Genomic DNA, 23,144 nt, shown 5'->3' on the forward strand with positions numbered 1-23,144 from the left:
GCTCAGGGCCTCAGCAGCCTGGGCCCTCCAGCATCTACTGAGCAGTGGCTGAGGCTCCAGGACATTCCACTCCTAGTGTGGTGTTCAAGGGGGCGGAGTAACCAGCTGACAGCCCTGTGAGGTGGTTTTATCTTTGCTGACTCCCAGATGGCCAGGCACCAAGCCTTGTAACTTCTGGTATATTCATCCTCCCTGCCCTTGCCAGAATGACCTAGTGTTCCTTGTGAAAGTGATTCAGAACAGGGGGTTTGGGGTGGGGTGGATCCAGCACCCTAAGAAAATCCAAGCTGCTGACAGTTTCTAAGTGAGGGCAATGACTGTCTCTGCAGACTGATTCCCAGGATATGTTACTGAGGCCTGCCTGGAGCACCCTGCTTATCAGGACCTGGGTACAGAGGCTGAGAGACTGGAACAGAGCCTTGTCCCCTAGGCAGGCTCCCAGGCAGAAACAGATCAGACTCAGCCACACCCTGATCCTGCAATGCCCAACTTCTAATGAGCTAGCCTGAGCAGGCCGCCCTGCTTCCTATGCTGTCTGTTTGCAATTGGCCCTGTCACCTCCTCCTCTCTCTGCAGATCTTGTCCACTTTGATGTCCCCTCCATCCATATAGAGCTGGGGTCAACGCTCCGCCTGAGCCCCCTGGAACACGCACGGCGGCACTCGGTGACTGACAAGAGGGACTCGGAAGAGGAGTCTGAGAGTACAGCTCTTTGATGTGGCCCACCCTGACACATGTACATACATCCACGGGCCCCCAGACACCACCCAGAGCAGGGCCCCTAGCCTGCCAAGGATTTCCCATCAGCCCTTTGCTGTCATGTCCAGCACCAGGGTGGAGATGGGCAGAGGGAAAGAGCTCTCCCGTCCATGCGGCGAGTGTTGGTGGTGCAGAATTTGTTTATTTTGGGTGATGATTCCAGCCTTTTGTTTGACCTTTGCCTTTTGACTTTGTGCCTATTTTGATCCATCTTTGGCCTCTTTGGCAAGCAGTATCCACCTCTCCACTCAAGGGCTTGTCAGGATGGCCTCTGCAGGATGAGGGAGCAAGACAGAGGGTCCAGTTCCTACCTTGACTAGGATATCAGGTCCTGCAGCATCACCCTAAGGGCCAGAGGGGAAGCAGGACAGGAGGAGACCCTTTCATAAGGCAAGAGAAGTCCTAGGCACTGTCCTCTGCCTGCTGCCAGAGCCCTGGCCAACCAGAAAGACCTTTCAGGCTACCCTTAATCATAGCTCCAAATTAAACAGCTTAACCCATCTACTTCTGACAGCTTTATTTCCCCTGAGTTAAAAAAAAAGGGGGGCCCCTTTACTCCATACTGGCATTTCTGAATTGAGGATTTGAATACAGACCCTTCGTAGGCGTCCATGTCCCACACACACACGTTAGGCATTTGAGAGCAACTTTCCCATCCAGACACCCAGCTTAGTAGGTATGTGGGGCATGGTACTCCTCTTCTGGAGGTTCCAGCTGACTAGCAATAATTTTGTTTCCCAAAGCAGATAGAGGGAGTGGTATTGGCCACCCAGCCCACGGTGTGAACTGCTCTGCTCACCAGCAGACCCTGATCATCATCCTCACCATGACCCATTCAGCCCTGCCTGGGGCGGGGGCACAGGGAATTCGTTCACACTTTGGGATTAAGGGAATAAAACAGACCGGGGCCATGCATGCAAAGTCCAAGTTTAAAGTTTGATCCTTTGAAAATAGATATACCTATACATGATATATTTGTATATACAAAATCTATATTTGTTTAATTTGAGCCATTCAATCTAAACCAGTGTACAGATGTACAATGAAAAACTCTCTTAAATGCTTAGTTATTTTTCCCAGCAGTGTAAACTCACCCTTCTCCGAGAGTGGGATCTGCAGACTTTTGACGTTACAGCTTTGCTCACTTCCTGGCAAGGGCAGGCCAACCCCCAATTTGTAACGGAGCCTGGGGGTTGAAGGTTATCTTTAAATACATGTACAAATTGTTGTCAAGAGTAATGTTATTAAAATAGATTTATTATCCCTGAGCTTGGCACATGGTCTTGTTTCAGTAGAGGTGGCTGGGCAGTGACAACACCCAGTACTGCCCCGGGAGGAAGTCTGAAGATCGCCACCAGGGAAGGAGGGCCGAGTGCTTGCTGTCTCACACTCGATTGTCTATGGTGCTTCCCGTGCTTTCCTGGGTGGGTGGGGGGGAATATAAACATTAGAGTCGACTTTGAACATCTGTCCAAGTTCCAGTCACTAACCTGTTTTCAGATCCAACAGGGCATCTAGGCCAAGGTGGCATTTCTTCCTACTTTCATAGTGCTTTTCATTCTCATCATGGGGCAAGAGAAAAGGCTCCACGGATCCTTGCAGCCACTGGAGCACGCAGGGCACACTGGGTAACCCAGCCCATAGAAGACCCCACACTGAAGCAGTACCATGATGAAGCCACAGAACTCAGGATTCCAAACTTGAGCTTTATTGAGTCTGAGTCCTTGGAAATACTATATTCTTGAAGCCTGGGACACATACACCCAATTTCACCTGTATCGTGGCTTGTCTCTAGCACGCAGAGACCACTGTGCTAGTGAGTGAGGGCAAACACCTCAATTTCCATGGCTTCTTTCAAGACTGGCTTGCTGTCTTTCACTGTGTGGCCTCCTGTCCTGCCACTGTGTTCTCCTCCAGGCATGGGAGGCACCTGACGGATAGGTGCTCCCCCAGCCATGGCCATAGAGGACTCCATACGGATGCCAGGCTGCCTCCCAGCTAGATTGTGTGCGCTGGCTCCCACAAGGATGACAGAAGATGTGGCTTCCGCACAGGGCAGAAGTACACAGCCTTTAGTCCAGGGTGGCTTAGACCTTCACTGGGTTCTGACCTTCTTACTCTGTGGGCTGTGCGGCTCCTCCATGACGGCCCGCTTCTGCTGGGGCTCCATGTCCTGCTGGGCCAGGAGGGCCGCTCGCACCAGCCGTAGTTCCCGCTTCTCCTTCCGCTCTACCATCTCTTCAATGTCATCGGCGAACAGGGCCTTCAGTGAGGGGATCAGCTTGGGCACTGTTGGGAAGTCTCCCAAGCAGATCTGGAAGGACAGACAGGACAGGGGCATACTGAGAATGACAAAGGAGTATGGGAGCCTGGGGGAGACCACTCCATGGCTTAAAAGAATGCTCTCCAGGAGGGGAGCAAATACTATGAAGAAAGGCCAATTACCCACTCCTGGGTAAGAACAGGGAGACCCAAGGAAGAGGAAACAAAATGGTCCAGACTTTTCTAGCAAGCTCTTAACGACCAGAGCTGGCTCATGCCCACTCCTTTGTTTGGGGAGGGGAAAGGGGCAGGCCCGGCTCTGCTACTCTGGGAGATGAGCCCCTGCCCTATAGGTTGGTGCTAAGGCTGTAGTGGGAATGGCCCAGGCCTGGGAGTTCTGGAATCTCTTGCGACCCTGACAGCATGAAGACCCTTCAGGAGTACAACTTGTCCTCAGTCTGATTTTGATTATACATGGCTAATGATAGAGAGAGCTGCTTTCTTTGGAGGCCATAGGCCATAAAAAGAGACGTGAATGAGGGTCACTTCCCTAACTGGCCCTGCCCCTCAGAACCCTCAGGGTCCATGCAGCATACCGACCTTCATGTGGTCAAAGGCGATGCCAACTTTCTCATTGAAGTCAGGGCTGAAGAGGGGGATCTTGGCGTAGCGCTGACTGAAGTGGTTCAGCATGATGAACTCAGCATTCATCCGCATCCCCACATGAATAGCCTGGGAGGTTGTACTGTAGCAAAGAAAGCAAGGGATGCTAAGCCTTGGAGAAGGACTGAGTCCATAAGCCTGTACCTCCCTGCTGAGGGTGCCAAGGTGGGCTGGTAGAGTCCTCAGAAGGCAGTTTAGCCAGCAGAGATGCTCCTGAGAGCCAGAGCCTGCCCACACTTCTTGAAGGCCTTGCAGTGGGTACTGGCTTTCAGTTTGTCAGAATAACACCTGAGAAGACCCTGGGGTACCTAAGATCAGTCTTAAAAACATCTTGTCATGATGCCACTTTCCCCTGAAGTAACATCTTGTCATGACGCCACTTTCCCCTGAAGTGATAGTTTATTTCTGCTGGCTTCTTCTTTTAAAACCCCACACCTCACCATAGAACCCTGCCTGGGGGATATGCAAGAATAACAGAGGCAGAGTGCCCAGGAGAGCTAATGTGGGTTCAGGAAATTCCATAAGTCTAGAAGAAAGCCACCAGTCCACCTCTCTGGGGAGGAGCAGAAGACTGTTTAGCTTTCATTTGACAAAAGAGAGGGTGACAAGGACTAAATGGCTTTGCTACCTGTGTGTCTTTTCCACTGCTTCTTCTTCCAAGCCATCCTCCAGAGTGGCTTCATGTATCAGGAGATTGGCATTTTTCCCTGAACAGAAAGATGGACATCAAGGAGGAGTCTGGATGAGTAGCATATACCCCTGGAATACACAGTGTTCTGACCAAATACTCAGCTCCCTTGGTCTGGTCCCTCAGGACAACAGCCAGGAGACCAACTGGGTAAGGACCAGTCTGCTATCTGATGGCATCAGCTGCATACCTTGCACATGCCATACCCCATGCATCTCTCAAAGAACCCGGGGGAGGCCTACTCCGCTTACTTACCCATCTGGACTAGCGCCTCACAGGGCATGGTGTCCCCCGAGTAGACCACTTTCCAGCCAGAGGAGTGTACCAGCGCACAGCCGAAAGCATGTTTGCAGTGCCGTACCAGGCAGGTCTGAAACTGAGGGAGCAGGGATGGAGAGCTCAGGCCCCACTCCTCACCCTGCCTGTCCTCTGTGGGGCTCGCACCAGGGACACTTACTTCTTTTAAGTCACATGTTTCCAACAGCAAGCTGATTAGCCTTTCAATTTGGGGACTAGTGACCTCTGCCCCTTTCTGAAGGCATTTGGCAGGAATCATACTATGAGAAGACAAAATATTTGAAAAACGATAATGTCTTTTCAAAAAGTCATTTAACACCTGCAACTACACTTCTGTTCTTTGGATGAAGAACCTTCAGTGGTTTTAAAAATCATGGCTTCTGTCATAGTAATGAAGACAGGAAAACTGATCCAAGCCACACACCCAGCCTATCCAGTTCACAGCAAGGAACTGACTCTAAACCTAACCCTAACACTATCCATAACCCTAACTGGACTACTATTCCTAATCTTAACCCTAACCTATCTCTAACTTTGACCTAAACCTAACTGCAACAAAAACCTAACTCTAAACCTAACCCCAACCCTAACACTTATCCTAAAGCTAACGCTAACCCTAACTCCAACTCTAACATAACCATAACCCTAACACTAACCCTAACCTAACCCTAAACCTACCATAACCCTAATTGTGACACTAACACTAACCCTGATCCTAAATCCCTGGATGTGAGCTGGATCAGCCCTGCTCACCCTGCTTAGACATCTCTGTGCCTACAGCTGTTTAGGTACTTGACTCTGGAGCTGTCTGCTGTGGGGACAGTGGCCATAGTCATGTGGTACAGAGCTGCAGAGAGAACAGGGATACTGTGCTCCAAGGGCTTGCCCGACAGGACTTCAGCAGCCACCCAATCAGCTGGAGCACTGGAAGGAGGCAGCAGTGCAAGGCAACAGCCTGGGGTCTGGTGTGCAGGGTTGTTGTGGGATATTTGTACAGTGTGAAAATGTACTGCTGTGATTGGTCTAATAAAAAGGCGAATGAATGGCCAATAGGTAGGCAGGACTTGAGGGCACAGAGAGAACTCTAGGGAGACAGTAGAGTTGCCAGCCAGATGCAGAGGAAGCAGCATGGGCATGCAGAGATGAGGTAACGAGCCACACAATGGAATATAGTTGAAAATATATGGGTTAAATGATAAGTGCTGGTGGGACAAGCCTAAGCTAAGGCTGAGCTTCAAAATTAATATGAGTCTCCAGTCTCCATGGCTGACGGGACAGAGAAATACTAGATACATAGGGCGCTCACCTGATGTGGTGCAGAATCTCCTGGCACTGGTTGTGATATTGCTGCAGCCAGGGCCTGAGCTGGGTAGGGGCCACCACCAGCAAAGGCTGGAAGGGTTTCCCCAGAGACTCCTGAAAGAAAATTCCAGTGACTAGCCAATAAGGGGACTTCCCAGTAAAAACGGTTTGGACTCAGTGGTAGGTACAGCTGACAATGAGCCGCCAATTACCAATGGCGGTCAGATGCCTCACTTACCAGCGCATGCTCTCTCTGCAGCAAGATATTCAGCAAGCCCTGGGGAGAAGGGCACACGTGATGAGCCAGGCCCAGCTGTCAGCTCCACAGCTTAGAGTCCTGCCTGCAAGTGGTTCCTAGCTCACTGACCCCCATCCCTATCCTACATCACAGGTTGGGTGGCACATGCTAACGAAATGACTGAGATGATACAGGCAGAAAAATACAGCTATGTTAGAAAGAGGGCAATGGGCTGAGAAGTAGGGAACCCTAATAGGCCCAGACCTGGCTGGGCCTGCTGGGCAGGCTGTGTGAGAAGCAGGTAAAGCCAAATGTTTGGTTCTAGAGGGAATGAAGCTCAAGTCCATACTAACGGAGCCAGCACTCCCCACATGCTGACCTCTGGGGTCCCACACTCACCGTGTGGTGGTCCGCGTGCAGGTGGGACACAAACACAGCAGTGAGGTTGCACAGGACTCTGTCTATTTGCTGTCCATAATGGCGGCACAGCTGCCCAAAAGTGCCCTCTCCACAGTCCAACAGCACTGACTTGTCAGAGCTGCAGAAGACAGTCACCAACAGAAGAGGCTTAGTCAGATTCCCCAGAATGGCACCACTGCAGCAGGGACAGACCAGGCAGCAGCTGTGGACATCCCCACCCTGCCTTCCACAGCCACGTCCTGCTATCCTTTGTGGAGCTCATAGGAAATCAAATATTTAAACCACATGGGTCATTTTAGGCCAGTCTAGCTCTTTGCACAAAAGAAAGGTCCAAAGATCCCTGAAGCCTTTCAGAATATACATCAATACAATGCTGTGCATCAATATAAGAAAAGAAAAAAGAAAAGGGCAGACTATGGATTGGGAGTCAGCACTTACAGCAATCCTCTGCTTGCCCTGAATGGACTATGCTGCTGAGAGTGTCAGAGACAGCATTATGTCACAGAAGATGGTTCCCAGTACCCTTTCCAAGTGGCCCTGTTTTGTTGGTCCACATCCTCAAATGGTCTTGAGTCAGGATGCACTGCATGAACCTTCTCTGGGGAGGTGGCTAGTGTGACTCAAGGTTCTTCTCGGCTGTCTACCGGGTAGGTCTCAGGTCTGAGCTCATCGCTCCAATGCAGAGGCTTTCTCTCAGGTAGACAGAGAGGTACCCCTCTGGCTTCCCTCTCTCAAGTAAGCCACAAGATTGGAAGGGCAACATGTATCCAGAGATACCTCATTCTAAAGACAGTGATTTCCAGGGGAGAGTCTAAATGAGAAAAAGCTGGCCCTGTTCACATCAACAAGGTGCCAGGCTGAATTTAGGAATCAGAAACCAGAAGTCTTCAAGACAGGCCAGGAACTCTAACCCAATTGCCTACATTTCTCACTCATGGAAAAAAACATGCCTAGATTTGAAAACGTTTGAACTCAGGTGTGCCTGGACTTTGCAGTGCACACTGTCCGAACTCAGGTACACCTGGCCACCAGTGTACACAGTCTGACCTCAGGTGCACCTGGCCACCACGGTGCACTCTTGCAGTATTACTCAGTATTATTGGTTCATCACTAGCACCCATAATAATGAGCTCCCAGGATTTCACCAGTATACTTCCTTGACAAACATGTCTGCAGAGCAGAGTGCTCATTAACACTTCACAGTGACTCTGACACATACCTGCACATAAATGAACCTAAGCAAACCCAGAAATCAACCGGAAAAAAAACAAGCAGAACTCCAATGGGCTGAATATAAACAAATTGCAAGACCCCAAAAGCTTTGAATACACCAGCAAGAAGTTGAGGGAAATGCAGGTACTAGTTTAGACACCAGCTCAAGGCCCAGACCAGCAGAATGGAAGCAACCACACTTGGTATGTGCTTACTAAGGCAATAGTCACCTGTCCTTAACAGGCTTAATGTGTAAGTTCACAGGGACACCCCTTGGAACATATACAGCAGAAAGGCAAAGAGGTTTCAGATTTTCTCCAAAGTCATGTCTGGGTGGATCTGCATGTTTCCCAGAAGAAAGTAAGTAGATACAGTAAGCTCAGCACTTAAAAGGTAGATAAAGGAGAGCTGCCAGAAGCTCCAGGACAGCTGGGTTGACATACTGAGTTTCAGGCCAGCTAGGACTATAGTGCAACCCTATTTCAATAATATATTCTAAATAAAATAAAACACAGCAAAGTCCAGGACAATCGGCCTGCTGAGTGGAGAGGGCTATTTAGTGACAAGCTCTGGTGGATAGCAGCTGCTGGCGCAAACATGGTACCTCAAGTTGATGAGTGTGGAACTGACATTTCGGATCTTCATTGGGATGGCAGACCCCGTACCCAGGAAGACAATTTCAGGATACTGGCTTCTTTTCTCTGTGGAAAATACAAGTGAGCTTGAGCCAGCATTCTGTCATGTGGTGGGCAAGCAATCTAGTCCAATCCACCTTCCTGGGGAGGTGCTAGGTGAATGGGTTTCCCTTTTAATGAGGCCTGGAGACTGTCAAGGAAGAAAAGAATCTGGAAGATAGTAAGTATTCAGGCCTTTCTTTAAAACAAAACACCACTAAATGACCTAGACAAGTTTCCTTAACTCTGAATCGCCACTTCCTCCATGCAGGTGGCACTTCCATCTTGCAACAAGAGTGTGCTCTTTGTGTGTGTGTCTACCCTCCCGTCTGCTGCACAGAAACACAGGGCTAGCTAGCCCTCAGCCTCACCTGCGTGGTCATGAGCTAACACACCAGGACAGCAACGTAATCAGAAAGGATAGTTCTTCCCAGACACACATGAAGAGGCACGGCTGACCTAGCACTGACCTTCAGAAAATCAAGAGTTTCCAAAAAAGACCATCCAGCTAGGTTAAAACCTACCCTCTTCTATTCCAGCATCTTCTTTATCATTAATTGAAAACCAAAAAAAACCCCAAAAGTGCAGAGGTCACAGAACTGTCCAATTGCTTTCCCTGATGGAGCAATAAAACTGGTTACGTGGCCAGCATCTTCCATGGCCCTTCTTAGCCAACTAGGAGAACCCAACAGCAACTGTGGCCAAGGGAAAAATCAACATGGTCTGACAGGTGTTCCTCAAACCATTTTCTTACAAGTGAGTCCTCAAGAACACCCAGATAATGCCACTGAATGTGAACCACATGTACTAAGGTCCTCAACAGCCCCCGCAGCCCTCTGTGGTAATACAGAGAAGCCTTGAGTTAAATAATCGCGTTTCAGCTTGTACAACGCCCTGCTCAAGACTGCAAGCTCCAGACAGGCAATGCTTAGGAGAGGCTGCCCAGGGCTCTGACTCACCTTCTGGGGCTGGGCTTTCCTGCACGCTCTTCTTATACTCCTGCACACTCTCCTGGAAATTGGGGAGCTCCAAGGCCTCAGCTATGAATTCATCAGTATTATAGGTGAGTGTGGTATCCCTGCAGCGGAAAACAACTTGGGTGACCCAAGGGGCCTTCCAGTTCACTCTCTTTGCTTTGTGTTTGTGCTTGAGACTGCCATTTCTCAGCTCCTGCTACACCTCCCTACCACGATGAACCCAGCCCTCTGTATTATAAGTCAAAATAAACTTTTCCCCATTAATCATTTTGGCCATAGAGTTTTCTCACAGCAATAGAAAAGTAACCAATGCAAGCATAGAACACACTCCTACAGATAATGACCTAGGCAGCTCTAGTCTCTAGAACCTTCCTCAACTAAAATAAGATGAATGAGTCCTGAACAACCCCGGCTCTTTGTAACCTTTCCAACTTCAAGCCTGAAAATGAGACCTTCCTGGTGTTTGGGCAAGATAAATTCTTCTATACAGTGGAGCTGTCCCTGTGGCACACATCCCCCACCCAAGGTTGTTGAAAATTACATGTCTCCACATATAAGCCAATGCCCCCTAGGTGGACTACACAGTCCCTGGCTGAGAAGCAGGGTTCCAGAGAGCACCTCTCAAATTAAAGTGAGCACTACACACACAGCTAACAACAGAGAACCTTGGCGATCTGTAGAACCCAAACTGATATCAATTCTGGGGTGGACCAGTAAACCAACACCCTCAGCAACCCCCGGTGAATGCTGGTATTGCTGACCTCCTCCACTCAGCACCAATACTGAGAGGACTCATTCCCTGGGCTAGCTGAGTAGGAAAGTCTCCCAAAGCTTATAAAGCAGTCCCAAGTCAACCTCTCCAGATCAACTTGGTGGGTCTGGGACCTTGAGATGATATTGTCACTGGAACATGGGCTGAATAAAGTATGTATTAATGCCCATGGCCCAAGGCATACCACCTCAGAACAATGACTATAAAACAAGGCAGTACACAGTGATGTCCTATAACATAATCTATTTTAACAATGATGCTGGGAGTTCAGGAAATGCCAAGACCCCACACTCACATCCCAACAAGAAGACAAGCCATCAGGTAGTCCGCATACACTTCTCACTTGCCTGGGAGTGTATAAACAGGAGGTCAACAAGAAGTCACATACTGTGACCTTATTACCTCATATTTAGAAATTACCTTTGGGAAGCAGAGTTCCAATCAAAGACACATATAAGATATTTACGGTTGCATTAAAACAAAGAAAAAAAATGGCAGAAACACTTTCCAAAACACTGCTACTGACCACCTTTAGAAATCCTCCCAAGCCCTGGCCTAAATGTCCCCCACATGCTCAGAACGGCATATACCTCTGCCACTCTCTCTTGGGGCGGAGCTGATACTTGAGGAGGCATTCACCCCGAACTATGGGCATGTTGAGGGCAGAGCCTTCCTCCTGGAAGAGACAAAAACACACTTCACAGTGAGAAATCCACGGGCCAGGACGTTGAGGGACACTAGCTACATTACTATAGAAACTGGTAAGGCGGGGGAAGATGTCAGGGAGGATGAGGCTGGGCCAGGACGTTGAGGGGACACAAACTACCTTATTGTAGAAGCTAGTGAGGAGGGGGAAGATGTCAGGGTGGATGAGGTTGAGCTGAGTTTGGATCTTGTGGCTGCGGAGGTTGTGAACCGATGAACAAGTTTCATTCAGAATCAGGTGCTGGGTGTCAGGTCCGAACCTACGGAAAGTCAGCCCATCATTAACAGTGTCCATCAGGAAATCATCCCACTTCAGGGAAAGGACTGCAGACAAACAGATTAATGTGGATGGACATGCCCATTTATGTCATTTTCCCCAAACAGTGACTACACAGCCAGAAACCACCCTGCTGCTTCTGTATCAAAGTCTAGGCTTTTGTTTTTCCTGTGGCTGCTTTTGGAATGTGCAGGAAAGAATGGTGGGAAAACTAAGAAGTGTAAGACCTTCATGTATGGATCTGAAAACAACATCAAGTACAGGGTAGGAAAAAGGCCTAACAGGAAAAAAAGTCAACTCATGTTCTGACACACACTCCCAAGGAACAAAAGACAGAGCTTAAGACCCAGAACTGCTCAGGGCAGAAAGGAACTAGAGATGTGTGGTGAAGCAGATGGCGGGGCAGCTGAGGAGCTGCTCGGGGTCACCAAATAACCAAGCCCAAATACTTCTCCTGGTGCTATTCACTACTGCAGGACTATTAAATGTTGGTGGACTTTCTCCTCACAGACCCTCTTGAGAACAAGCTGAAGTCACACACAGATGTGCAGTAGATGCTGACAGCAGCTGTCCCATTACATTTGCCAGTCTCTCCTCTGCACTGACTGAGCAGAATGTAAAAGGAGTCCTGGACAAGTGAGAAGTGGGGCACCTCGCCACCTAGTGGTGATAATACAACACAGACCCTTCCTACAGAGAGACCTGGCCAGAATTCACAGGAGAAAATTCAGGCAGGAGAAAATTCAGACAAGTTCAGGTGAGAGCAGGTAGTGAGCAGAGCAGTACTTAGTGGAACGAACATCCAAACACCACCCACAAGAGTTGCCCTTTGTGTGTGTACTGGTCTCCATACCTCTCCATCCACTGCTGGTACCTGGTGTCAGTGAGTACAGAATCTGGGGCAATATGGACCACCAGGGCCACGGGGGCATCAGCCTCTCCCTGGTACCTGGGCAGAAGAATGGGGTTTCCTTTAGAAAGAGATACAAACTCAAAATATACATGAAAGGGAATCAACTGTGCAGCCATGAATTGGAATACTTGGTGCTGTCATGGGTACCACCTCTTGCTCAGGCATGGTCTACTAACCCGGTGACACTTCCTTTTAGTTCAGTGACTGTTTTCACCACCACCATCACTGCTAGACACACATACACACATACACACACATACACCATCTAACATAGGCACAGAGCTCTCTTGCAATAGGCTCTGCTGCTTGAAACCTTATTAAGATAGGTTTCAGTCCAGGGCACTGAACCCACGAAGAACATCGTGGCCAAGGGAGAACTCCTGACACTACTGTGGAAAAGTATAGGAGCCAAAAGAGTTGTTGTACAAGTAGAATAAACCAGCATGTGAAAGACAAGTAAACAAACAAGCCACTAAGGAGAGGGAAATTTAAAACAGACATGAGGCTTATGGGTTCTACCTAAGGTGGTGGTACACACCAAACTCAGTACTAAGGCAGCTAAGGCAGGACCACGTGACCAGGACCAGCTGTACTTACATGGTGATATCTTGTGTCAAAGAGACCAAGGGCTGGAGATGAAGCTCAGTGGCAGGGCACTTGCCTCGTGTGTTCAGGGCTGAGCCCAAGCACCAGACAGACATGGTGGAGGGACTCCTAGCCAGGACTAAAGTGCAGAACTGTTTTCCAGTGGACACAACTCTTGGGCCAGAAAGCCTTGCTGAGACTGTCCCTAGCACAATCCAGGTCACAGCGTCTTCAACATTCCACCCAACCTCACTGGTCTCAACATAGGTGAGGGAAGAAAACTCATATAGGAAGAAATAGGTCAAATAACTTATTCTAGATTTAGATGTCTCTCTCTTGCTCATGAATGTTCTCCCCTCCTTGTCTCTCTCTCTCTCTAAGTTACAGTTGATTTGTCTAGTCCTCAATGACTTATAGTTGTCAGTTTTCAAATTTCATTCCAAAGACCACCAACTACAAACACTGCCCAAATCTTGCCAAGAAGATCAAGACACACCTTGAATCCAAAGTCCAGGCCTTCCTGGAGACACAGTACACCTCAAGGACATGATCTGTTTTGGGGATATGGATGTCTGTGCTGGGCTAGGTGTGCTGAACAATGGCAGCTCTCACTTCTCCCATCCAAAGTCCCTCATCATTACCTTTTAAAGTTGTCATTCTCACAGATGGGCTGGATGAATCCTTCATCAGGACATTCTATCACGATAAACGCAAGACCAGGATCTGGGGGTGTGCAAAGCTCTTCAGGGGTGATCTACAGAATTAGACAGGTTGCTCATTGGAGCAGAGTGCTCTTCCAGAACAGTCTCAGCTCTGCCACAACCAAATGTCCTTCAAGGCAACTACTACCATTTCCCAACCCACATTCAATACAGAGTACAAGCCTGGCCTGAGTGATTGCCATCCACCTTTTTCCTGCTCTGTTTGTTCCTAATTCAGCAGACAGGCACTGGTTTATGGAGACATTTTAAACCAGAGTGGGAAGGTTGGCATGTAAGATATTTTCAACACCAGAGATACACCCTTAGACGAAGAGCATAGTTCTCTTATGACACTTGCTAGCAAAGCCCATCCTTGAAGGTAGGCACTGCTCTGCAGGCACAAGGGAAAGCAGCTACACATGCAAAGGCCCACTGGATGTGAACATGCAAAGGCCCACTGGATGTGAGCAGACAAGATGCAGGAATGCTTGGGCAGAGCGCTGCAGGGGTCCATCACTACGTAAGGGTTCCACCATGCAGCCAAGATAAGGCAATCCCAAGGTGTCCCACACATCCTTCAGAGTGCCTGTAAGCTTAAGGCAGACAGTGGCTCTGGCCAGCGTGCCAGGCCCCACCTGTCACTGCTAAATCCCAGGAACCAGGAGCCTCACCTCCCTTCCTTCGTGAGTGATACTCTCCCCATTCTTGACAGCAGCAATGATGGGTGCAATGGCGGCCGTCCCACTGAAAGAGAGGCAAGCAGTCTGTGAGACACCTTTGTTTTTAACAGAGGCCCGGCACAGACAGAGTTCCCAAGGACCTGACACTCACACAGGAAGGCCCAGCTCCTTTGCTTTGAGCACCAAGAAGTTTCCTTTCCTCATGTGAAGCTGTGACAAAGGGAATGCAAACAGAATTTCAGATGCCGATGAAGCAGTTTCACCTTCACAGACCTGTATCAATGCTGTTACTTCCTCACTGTTCATTAACATGTGGTAGGTATACACATTCTAAAGCAGTGCTTATTTCGAAAAGGTTTTAGAGTTAAAGCCAGATGAACTAAGACATGGTGCCTACTAGTCCCGCCATCACTTTGCTGTGAACTTTATAATAAAGTGTCACTCTTCCATGTCACAGTTTACCAACAGCAAGGATGCTAACAAATTACAGTTAACAAATAGCCCTCAGGAGGACCGCAGGGTACTTGGGCTACTTCATCGTTTAACACATCAGGGTGCTACCAAAGTACCATTTACATGTGTGTGTGTGGGGGGGGGGGCGTTCTGTATACGGCCCTCCAGTACAGCGACACTGATAGGACATCAACAGAATGGATGGTGGTTTCCTTCCTCCTTTAATATTTGACAGTATAGGGCTTCAGCTTTAAATGGAGAAAAATTTCCAGTATATTCTTCTTCCGTCGGATGATCCGGCCATCCTACAGCTCTGTAAACTTCTGTCTGACCTTCCTGGGACCCAGAGTTCACACAGGATGACACAGAAGGCAATCAGCAGGTCTCTGCTGAGTCACATTTGATCTCCATCTTCTTCCTTAAATCCTGGTAAACTGCTGAGTTTGCTTTTAACTTCCTTAGTTAAGACGTTACTCTTAGGAGCAAATCTGGATGCGGGAGTCTCATTCTCCAGGCTCTGGACCTTCCCACCCTACACACAAGGGTGCCAGTGGGAGGACTGGGGCTCTACAGTCCCACAGAGGTCCAGGTGGCACCTTCAGATGAGGACAAATGCCACAGTGCACAGTGCCTCGCCACACACCAAGTGGGTCTGGGCACAGAAGAGACATGTCATACACAGCAACAACCACTTACGGTTTCTCCGAGCAAGAATCAGCCCAACGCCTGCTCAACAGGGAGAAGCACAATGTGCATCACAGTGGCAGCACAGTTGCCCCAGCCCACACTGGCCCATCAGATGCGCTCGCTACCCCAGGTTCCGTTTCTGAAAACTGTTTTCTCTGGCTCCTGCAACCAGAGCTAGGTCACTGCTTTCCTAACCTTCCCCTGAAAATCATCATATAACAAGAAGAGGGAAGAGAAGGCAAAGGATGAGCAAGAGCAGCAGAACATAGCAAGCCCCAGGCCAGTGGAGGCAACTTAGCAAGACTCTGCCTCAAAATAAAAAAAAAAAAAAAAAAAAAAAATTCAAAGGGACTGGAGATGTAGCTTCATGGTAGACAGCTTGTGAAGACACGCAAAGCCACCTAGACTCCATGTCTAGCATTGCTGACAAAACAACGTGGCAGCAGACAAGGAAGAGAAGGGAAAGCCAGGTCACCAGCCTGTAGCTATATCAAGAGGGCCTGCAGGTCCAGAACAGCTGCCTCAAGACATACAGCTGCCCGAGCACAAAGAGACATGATATTTATCATGCTCAGTGTAATTACTTGGGAAGGAAGTGTCTATCACAATGCAGACAGCATACAATAGTTAAGATGCTTTTCCCTAATCTTCAGAAACACAACTGTAATGTGCCCACTGGCACAAAGTATAGCTGTCATTCAGATACACAGAAATGGTACCCACAATGCCATTTTGCCGCTGCTGTTTACAGTGGCTTCTTATTTGCAAGAGTTATCATCTGCACAAAAATCCCAAACAGATTGCTATTTTTCCTTTTGGAGCAGAAATGATAGGGCACTGGATGAGAATTTGAAATGCCAAGAAAGCACAGGTGACCCAAGAGCCTCCTGCAGATGACTGCACAGGTGCCCACAGAGGACAGGTGACCTAGGAGCCACAGGCACAGATGCCAACAGAAAGTCCCAGCACACGCCACCTGCTGGCCACTGGCCACATGCCCACTCATTGCCCACTTCTGCCAAACTTACCTTGCATATAAAAGCCACCACTAAGGAAGGGTCCCTGCCACTTGCTTTCCTGTTGGTACCTGAGGCAAAGCACATTAACCAGGAAAACATGAAGGCTGCATATGCTTCTCAGATTACTGCCCCTTAATTCTCCCTCAATACATTAAAGGGACATTGTTGACGCCACCCTGGAGTGGAAGACTCTGTCCTTACTATACACCTCTTTATCCTTTATGTGTCAACAAAAGTGAATAGAAAATGTGAAAGTCCAGCTAGGCCTAATGGTGCATAGTTGTAATCCCAGCCACTTGGGAAGCTGAGGCAGGGGGATCAACGACAAAAAGTTCAAAGGCAACTCAGACAACTGTCTCAAAATAAGGAAATAAAAACTAGCCCAGGGAGAGAATGCTTGCTAAACAGGCCCAAGGCCCTGGGCTCATCCTCAGTACAGTGGAGGGAGGGGAAGGAAGACAAGGTGAGGAAGGAAACTCCAGCCAAAACAAACACATAATGGCAAGTAAAACTTTTCACACGTCCCATTTGCCGTAATATTTGGAGGCAGGATGAATAAGTTGTATTATTTTCTTATTTATTTACATTTAGTTACAGGGATGGGGTGGGTTTGAGTGGGTGTGAGTGTGTGTGTAGGTGTGTGTATGTAGGTGTGGGGGTGACACTTATGTGGAGGTCAGAGGACAACCTGCCAGGGTTAGCTCTCTCCTTCTACCATGTGGGCTTCAGGAACTGAACTCAGGTTTTCAGGCTTGGCAGCAAGTGTCTACCCACCAAGCCTTTCTGCTAGCTCTCACTGCAATGTTTTATAAGCAAGTTCACAAATATGAAAAATGAGACAATAGCTAACGGCCTGAAGGAACTATGTGGACTTTGGTCCTCTCTGTTTATCACAGAAAAGAAAGGTGTCAACAAGGTCTGCCTTCTTAGTTACCAAACAGATGCCCTGAGACCAGCAGGAGCTGACCCACCTGTGCCCAACACTGAAGCGTAGACTGAGTACTCAACTCCTCGGACAGACAGAGCAAGTCTCGGGTAGCCATCTTCTAAGAGGGGCCTACCTTCACCCTGACTTGTCTGTTGTGTGAGCATAGCAACCAGTCTCTGCATTGTTTCATTAATGAAAACACAAAAGCCCCCTACACCCAAGAGCTTGTATTACATGCAGCTTGGTGAGATGACAGGCATGTTAACTAGCTGATTTGACTCTTTCTACATAGATCAATACAATTCACTGCACCCTAAACGTACACAAATACTGTCTGTCAATTAGAGATAATCTTTGAAAAGGACAAGGCATTTAGAAGCACAAGGCCCGCCCCCACAGTTTACCTGCACTGCTGCCATCTGGATGGTGCTCCCCATTTTCAGCTGATGTATCAGTTGACGCAGAGTCTGATGATGACTGTTCTGGACTGAGCCTATTGGGAGACCTTTTTGGGCTCTGCAGGGGCTGCTGTCTGCCATACCTCCGTTCACCTGGGCAGCAGAGGAAGCCATCTCATTACATACACACCTCCCACAACTGAAGTCCAGGTGTTCACGTAACAAGAATTCCCTAATGTCAATCAAACCAGCACTCCTTTCTCTGCAGTAGCAAATAACCAGCTACCAGCCTGCTGGCCTCTCCCTCCCTGGCCCAGGGCCTCGTCCACAGAATTCAATACTATCTGACTAAAAGCATCCAGGCTGTAGACTAGCTCAGTTATCACCATTCAGTTATCGCTGCACAGATCCCTAGACACCCATCACCAAAAGGAGCAGAATTCTGCAGCTAGTTAGGTATCAAAATCAAGGGGATGGAGTGTAGGTAGGGCTGCTGATCTAAGAAGTTGAACCACAGCTGCTGGTCGTAACAGAAGCTGCCCTTGCTCCTCTAAGCGTGTCACTCAATCAGGACCTGCTGAGCTCCAGGGAAACACTGGCCAGCAGATCTGCACAGGCGTCAACTGCACAGGTGTCAACCACAGGAAAACACATGCTGTCTGGAGGGAAGAAAAGGGTGCTGGAAAGAAAACAACAAAGGGAGACACTTCCAACTGGGAGGAGTAGCAGTAGTAGTCAGGTAAGAGAAGACACCTGACCTGGAGTGAGTGAAGTAAAGAGAGACCTTAGGCTGTCCTCTTTGCTGGCTTTAAGCACGGGTGCCATTACTCAAGAAAAACACCCTTCCCTCCCATCGTTTACTCATGGTCAGCACAAACCTCAGGCCCCTCCCCACCCAGTTCTGCCTTTGTTGGTCCTCTCCTCGGCTCTATAGCCTCTCTGCAACTGGCAAGATGGTGGCAATTTGCAATATCAAGGGCATCTCCCTACCACCAGGTCTTCTCTTCAAACGCAGGTAAGCCTGGCACAAACTGTTCAGTCGGACTGATGTGCAGAGCATCTCAGCTCCCAACTCAAAGCCCCATCCTTCGACATGGTACCTCACAAGCAAGGCTGGAGCTTCTCAGCCCTCAATGCCCCTCTTTTAGGTTGCAGTTATTAATTAAAAGGCACTTAATTGCAACAAACTAACAACTGAACATGCCAGCTAGAGTGAAGCATCATTATGTTTGTCCACAAGAGACTAAGGTCCAACAGGCATTATCCATCCTTAAATTTCTAATCATGTACAGAAATCAAACAGGCCACTCAAAACAGTTCACTGTCTCTCCTCACACACATGTCCCTTGGGTAGGACCAACGGCCACCTCCTGGGAAATCAGGCTCCCACACTCACTGTGGATAGGGACCTGGTGAACAGTCATGGTCTCATCCTTGTACTCTGGTGCAGAGTGTGGCCGCACAGCTGCAGGAAAAACACAGGTCAAGGAGTCAAGTGTCTTAGTAATGGCAGGGAAAATGAATCTGCAGGATCCCCAGCCACAGACTTGTCTTAGAGTGTTACTGGGAATATGCCAGTCAGTAAAACCAGGTTTTGTTTAACATATTTTAAGAAAAAATAAAACAAACAAACAAACAAAAAAGGGAAGCCTTACTTTCATCAGTCATTTAAATAAAGCTGAGTCAAGGGACATCATGCTATGAGTACTGTACAGAATCCAGTAAGAAAAAGGTAAGTCAATATTGTACTCAAATGCAAGAGTCCTGAGTTAACAAGGTTACCAACCAGGAACTCTAACATCTCCGCTACAAGAACTGGTATAAATTCTAAAATAAAACTGTCAGTGCTTTACAATTCACATGAAATAAAAATAAATCAGTCTGGGTGTTGTTGGCGAATGCCTTTAATCCCAGCACTTAGCAGGTAGAGGCAGGCTTATCTCTGTGATCTCTTGTGAGTTCAAGGCTAGCCTGGTCTACTGAGGAAGTTCCAGGACAGGCTCCAAAACTACAGAGAGACCCTGCCTCAGGGGAAAAAAAACACTTAAAGAAAACAAAATTAGAGGAGGAACAAAAGAAAGAACAAAACCAGAGCATGCTGAAAGAAGTATGTGATTTTAAGGTTTGCTTTAAAGCAGTTGTTAGTGGATTCTAATTTGAAAAGCAGGGAAGGAATTGTTATGAGATAACAAGTCATAGTCAACAACATACCTAGGTCTATTCCTTTCAAAGGACCAGAAAATATTTTGATTGCTTCTAGATATTTTTCCTAAAAAATAAGCAAGCAAGAAGTTATGTTTTAAATATAGGCCACAGCGATATACTCAAATAAGTAAGTAGAATATGAACTCGGTTTATGTCGACACAAAACTTAGCAAATACTTAAAAAATTTTACATATTCAGATATTTATTATGTCCAGTGTCATTAGATAGATGCCACTGCTTTAGCAACATTAAGAGACAAGAAGTTCTTGCTCTCTCGTTAAAGCAGAGATGGAGATGAAACAAATGTCAACAAAAACAACTCATTTGCAATCAGGTGTCCCAGAAGAGAAAAGACACGGGAGAAGAAACTAATTTGTCTGGAGGGACAGGCACAGCTCCAGAGGAAATGACTTCAGGAAGCAAAACAGTAGGCCAGTGCTGGCCCTTGCAGCCCCGCCTTCACAACAGGGTAGAGATGTGAGCAGAGGGCTGGGCCTAGGGGACTTGGAGGCCATATTGTGGATGCTATCACACAGGAGCCTAGGATGGGAAGTGGTACACTGCATGTACACTTTGCTCTGGCTGCTACGAAGAGGAGGGACTACAGGGAAGTGGGAACTGACATGCAAGGATACACAGGCAGAGTTGGATGTCTGCTGAAGTTTAAAAAGAACAAAAGCTTTGATTGAGCACTTCCTCAGTACCAAGTATCTAACGTGAGGTGGTACTCTCATACACCCTTTCATTCCCTCTGTAACAACCTCATGGAACATTTTGGCCACTTTATAAATTAAGAAGTTGGGGCTGAGAGGCAAGGCAGCTCACCCAGGGCCATGCAGTTGGTATTTCTGCACTATGAAAGGAGATGTGTTTACTCCGCTACCTGTTATCCCTGAGGGCAAAGGGTTAGGTTACAAAGATGAAGACTCCTGTCTGTTAACATTTTTAAAAGGAGGTGGTTTTGATAGTGACTCAGGAGAGACTCACCAGTTGTGGAGGTCCAGAAAGAACACATTTTGGAAGCCCAGTTTCCTTTAAAGTTAGAATCATTCCTAAAAAAAAGATTATAAAAAATAAACAAAAAAATTAACTCTATCACCATAGAGGCACTGTCTGCCTGAGTGGTGGGGGAGGTGTTTGACCAGTTAGTTACCCATGTGTCCCTATTCTGGCTTATAATCAAATATGCAATACATAAAGAGAAAATAATATTAGCAGTGGTACTAAGAGACAAGGAATCTTCCCCCATGTGCCTCTAGAATGGGCACAGGTGATTGGAGGGAGGTAGAGAGGCAGCTGGCATGAAACAGGATGGCCACTGTCTATACATCACACCAGTAGCAGCTGTGTAAATGGCAGTGGGGGTGGGGAGGCACTCCAGTACCTCACTCCTTCCTGCAACATACCAATAAGCTTTCAAAATCTGGCATCAATACAATCTTGATGTTCCCAGTTGATGGCCAGGAATAATGAAGCAATCTTGACAGTAGGTGTCCGCATATGGCTGCTGCTGGTTTTCATGATAAATAACTTTACTCTGATTGCCACCACTACTCTCTCGTTAAATGTACGGTCGAGCACTGGAGGCCATCACCATGTCAAGACCTGTTCTGAGTCTAGCTTTTTGCACTCAAGTAGACAAGGAATTCTAGCTCCCCTGGGCTCAGAAGTTAAGCAGAGGAGTTGCAAGCCATGTTAAAGTCCCAGAGACTTCCCACCAGGCTCCAACCTCCAAAACATACTCACCACACAACCCCCCAACATTTGACCAATGCATTCGTGTCAGAAATATGTTGTCCAAGCGAGCAACTTTCAGCCTAAGAAAAGACACACATTTCAACAAGATGAAACACAGCTGACCCAAGATCACTTCTGCCCCTCACCTCAGCTTCCAAGCCCATAATCATCTCCACCCCAGAAACCAGGTGTTGACTCACTTGTGTTCCTGCATAAGTCGCTGGACACCTTCTCCGCAGTTAAAGAGGTACCTGTGGGAGCAATATTACTATACTCAGAAAAGTCTATTCTGCAAAACGCTTTATTGTAGATACAACGATATAACTACAACTAAGATGACCTCCTCTCATTGGCTGGTAGGTTTTGAACCCTAGTTGGTTAGTGACTTGACGTTAAGTTCAGTATAGGTCGGTGAGCAAAGGCCGCTTTCCACATTAACTTTCCGGACCAATTTAGCCTACAAACTCACTGTGAGGCCCCCGGCTTTGGGATGCTTATGGTGCGACTCGTGAGCAAAGGCCGCTTTCCCCATTAACTTTCCGGACCAATTTAGCCTACAAACTCACTGTGAGGCCCCGGCTTTGGGATGCTTATGGTGCGACTCCAGCAAGCCAAAAGCCACCCTGGCCCAGGCAATGGGAAGTACTGCACTGATGCCAGAAAACCATGCGGACTAAGGGAGGTAAGGGACCTACAGGGCTGGATAAGTGCGTGACGCGGAGCACGTGGCGATGCGACCAGATGACCCGGGCTGTTGGTCTGCACTGACCTGTTGAACTCAGAGAACACGTAGAGAGCGGCGCCTGCATCCCGGCCACCCGCCGCCACCACCTGCAGGTACACAGTGCTCGGGCCCCCGGGTCCCCAGGACGGGCCACGCTTCTCCCGCGTGCGCAAGTGTCGCAGCGGGTCTTTGGGAGGCCGCTGCCGACGAGCCGAACCCTGCGACATGGTGCGCAGGCTGACAGGACGCAGTAGGGAGCGCAGCGCCCACATGCACCCGTCCCCACCTGGCTGACAAGGCAGCCGGACCCCTCGCGCAGTCACAAGCACTGCCCCTCAGCCCCGCATGGCGGGACCGGCCAATCAGAGTGCGGTGACACTGGAGGCCCGCCCACGCAAAGAGTTTCATCCAATTGCAAGGAGTCTTGGAACTCGGAGCCTGTCAATCAAGGTGGATATAGAGTAAGCGAAAGCTAGAGAGTCGCTGGAGGCTCCGCCCCCTGACCTCTTCAGGCTTTCCCAGGGCTGGTATTTTCCGGAAACTGTCATTTGCCGGGGGGAGGGACTTCTGGGAGTGTAAGTACCGAAAAGCAGTACTGGGAAGTGACTGAACGTGTTCAGTCATCTTCTGATGTTAGGAGCTGTATCCTTCGGCAAAAGCACTCTGAGCTTCGCATCTTTCTCGCTTATGATGATTGTGAAGATCGCATGGGAGCTAGATATGGCTAATTTGACTTCCACTGTGGAATCAAAAGAACGCGTTTCAGATGGTATTCTTTGCGGGTGAGAAACTCAAGAATAGAGGTTAAGAGAATAAACTCTGTAGTCTTGATTTTATTGGATGAATGAGCTGATCCTCTCTGCCTTG

At 48.2% G+C, this 23,144-nt stretch overlaps 2 protein-coding genes across 7 annotated transcripts in view; one reads left to right on the forward strand and one right to left on the reverse strand.

Moving 5' to 3' along the window:
* Arhgap44 (Rho GTPase activating protein 44) overlaps positions 1-2,027 on the forward strand; it is a 160,068-nt gene extending 158,041 nt beyond the window's left edge. For 4 of the 5 annotated variants that reach the window (XM_051180384.1, XM_051180388.1, XM_051180386.1 and 1 more), the window contains one exon: positions 577-2,027. In XM_051180384.1, coding sequence (XP_051036341.1) covers positions 577-716 — 140 coding nt within the window. In that variant the 3' untranslated portion in view covers positions 717-2,027. The remainder of the gene's footprint in view (positions 1-576) is intronic. The other variant, XM_051180387.1, reaches the window with a different exon arrangement.
* Positions 1,996-22,621, reverse strand: Elac2 (elaC ribonuclease Z 2). Of its 2 annotated transcripts, none has more exons than XM_051180382.1 (24): positions 22,323-22,621; positions 21,754-21,804; positions 21,563-21,633; positions 20,804-20,868; positions 19,822-19,879; positions 19,007-19,075; positions 17,617-17,763; positions 16,294-16,352; positions 14,277-14,335; positions 14,117-14,189; positions 13,386-13,498; positions 12,100-12,195; positions 11,088-11,229; positions 10,855-10,940; positions 9,475-9,593; positions 8,446-8,542; positions 6,609-6,747; positions 6,210-6,248; positions 5,976-6,085; positions 4,830-4,929; positions 4,628-4,748; positions 4,313-4,391; positions 3,622-3,766; positions 1,996-3,073 (listed from the first exon to the last, which is right to left on the reverse strand). In XM_051180382.1, exons 1-24 carry the CDS (start codon positions 22,547-22,549, stop codon positions 2,855-2,857), a joined length of 2,484 nt encoding a protein of 827 aa, XP_051036339.1. In that variant the 5' UTR covers positions 22,550-22,621; the 3' UTR covers positions 1,996-2,854. The 2 variants fall into 2 exon arrangements, with proteins under 2 accessions (XP_051036339.1, XP_051036340.1); XM_051180383.1 differs by having other exon boundaries at positions 11,091-11,229; positions 22,323-22,620.
* Positions 22,622-23,144: the final 523 nt, after the last annotated feature.

This window comes from Phodopus roborovskii, unplaced genomic scaffold (genome assembly GCF_943737965.1).
Source record: "Phodopus roborovskii unplaced genomic scaffold, PHOROB, whole genome shotgun sequence".
NCBI lineage: Eukaryota > Metazoa > Chordata > Mammalia > Rodentia > Cricetidae > Phodopus > Phodopus roborovskii.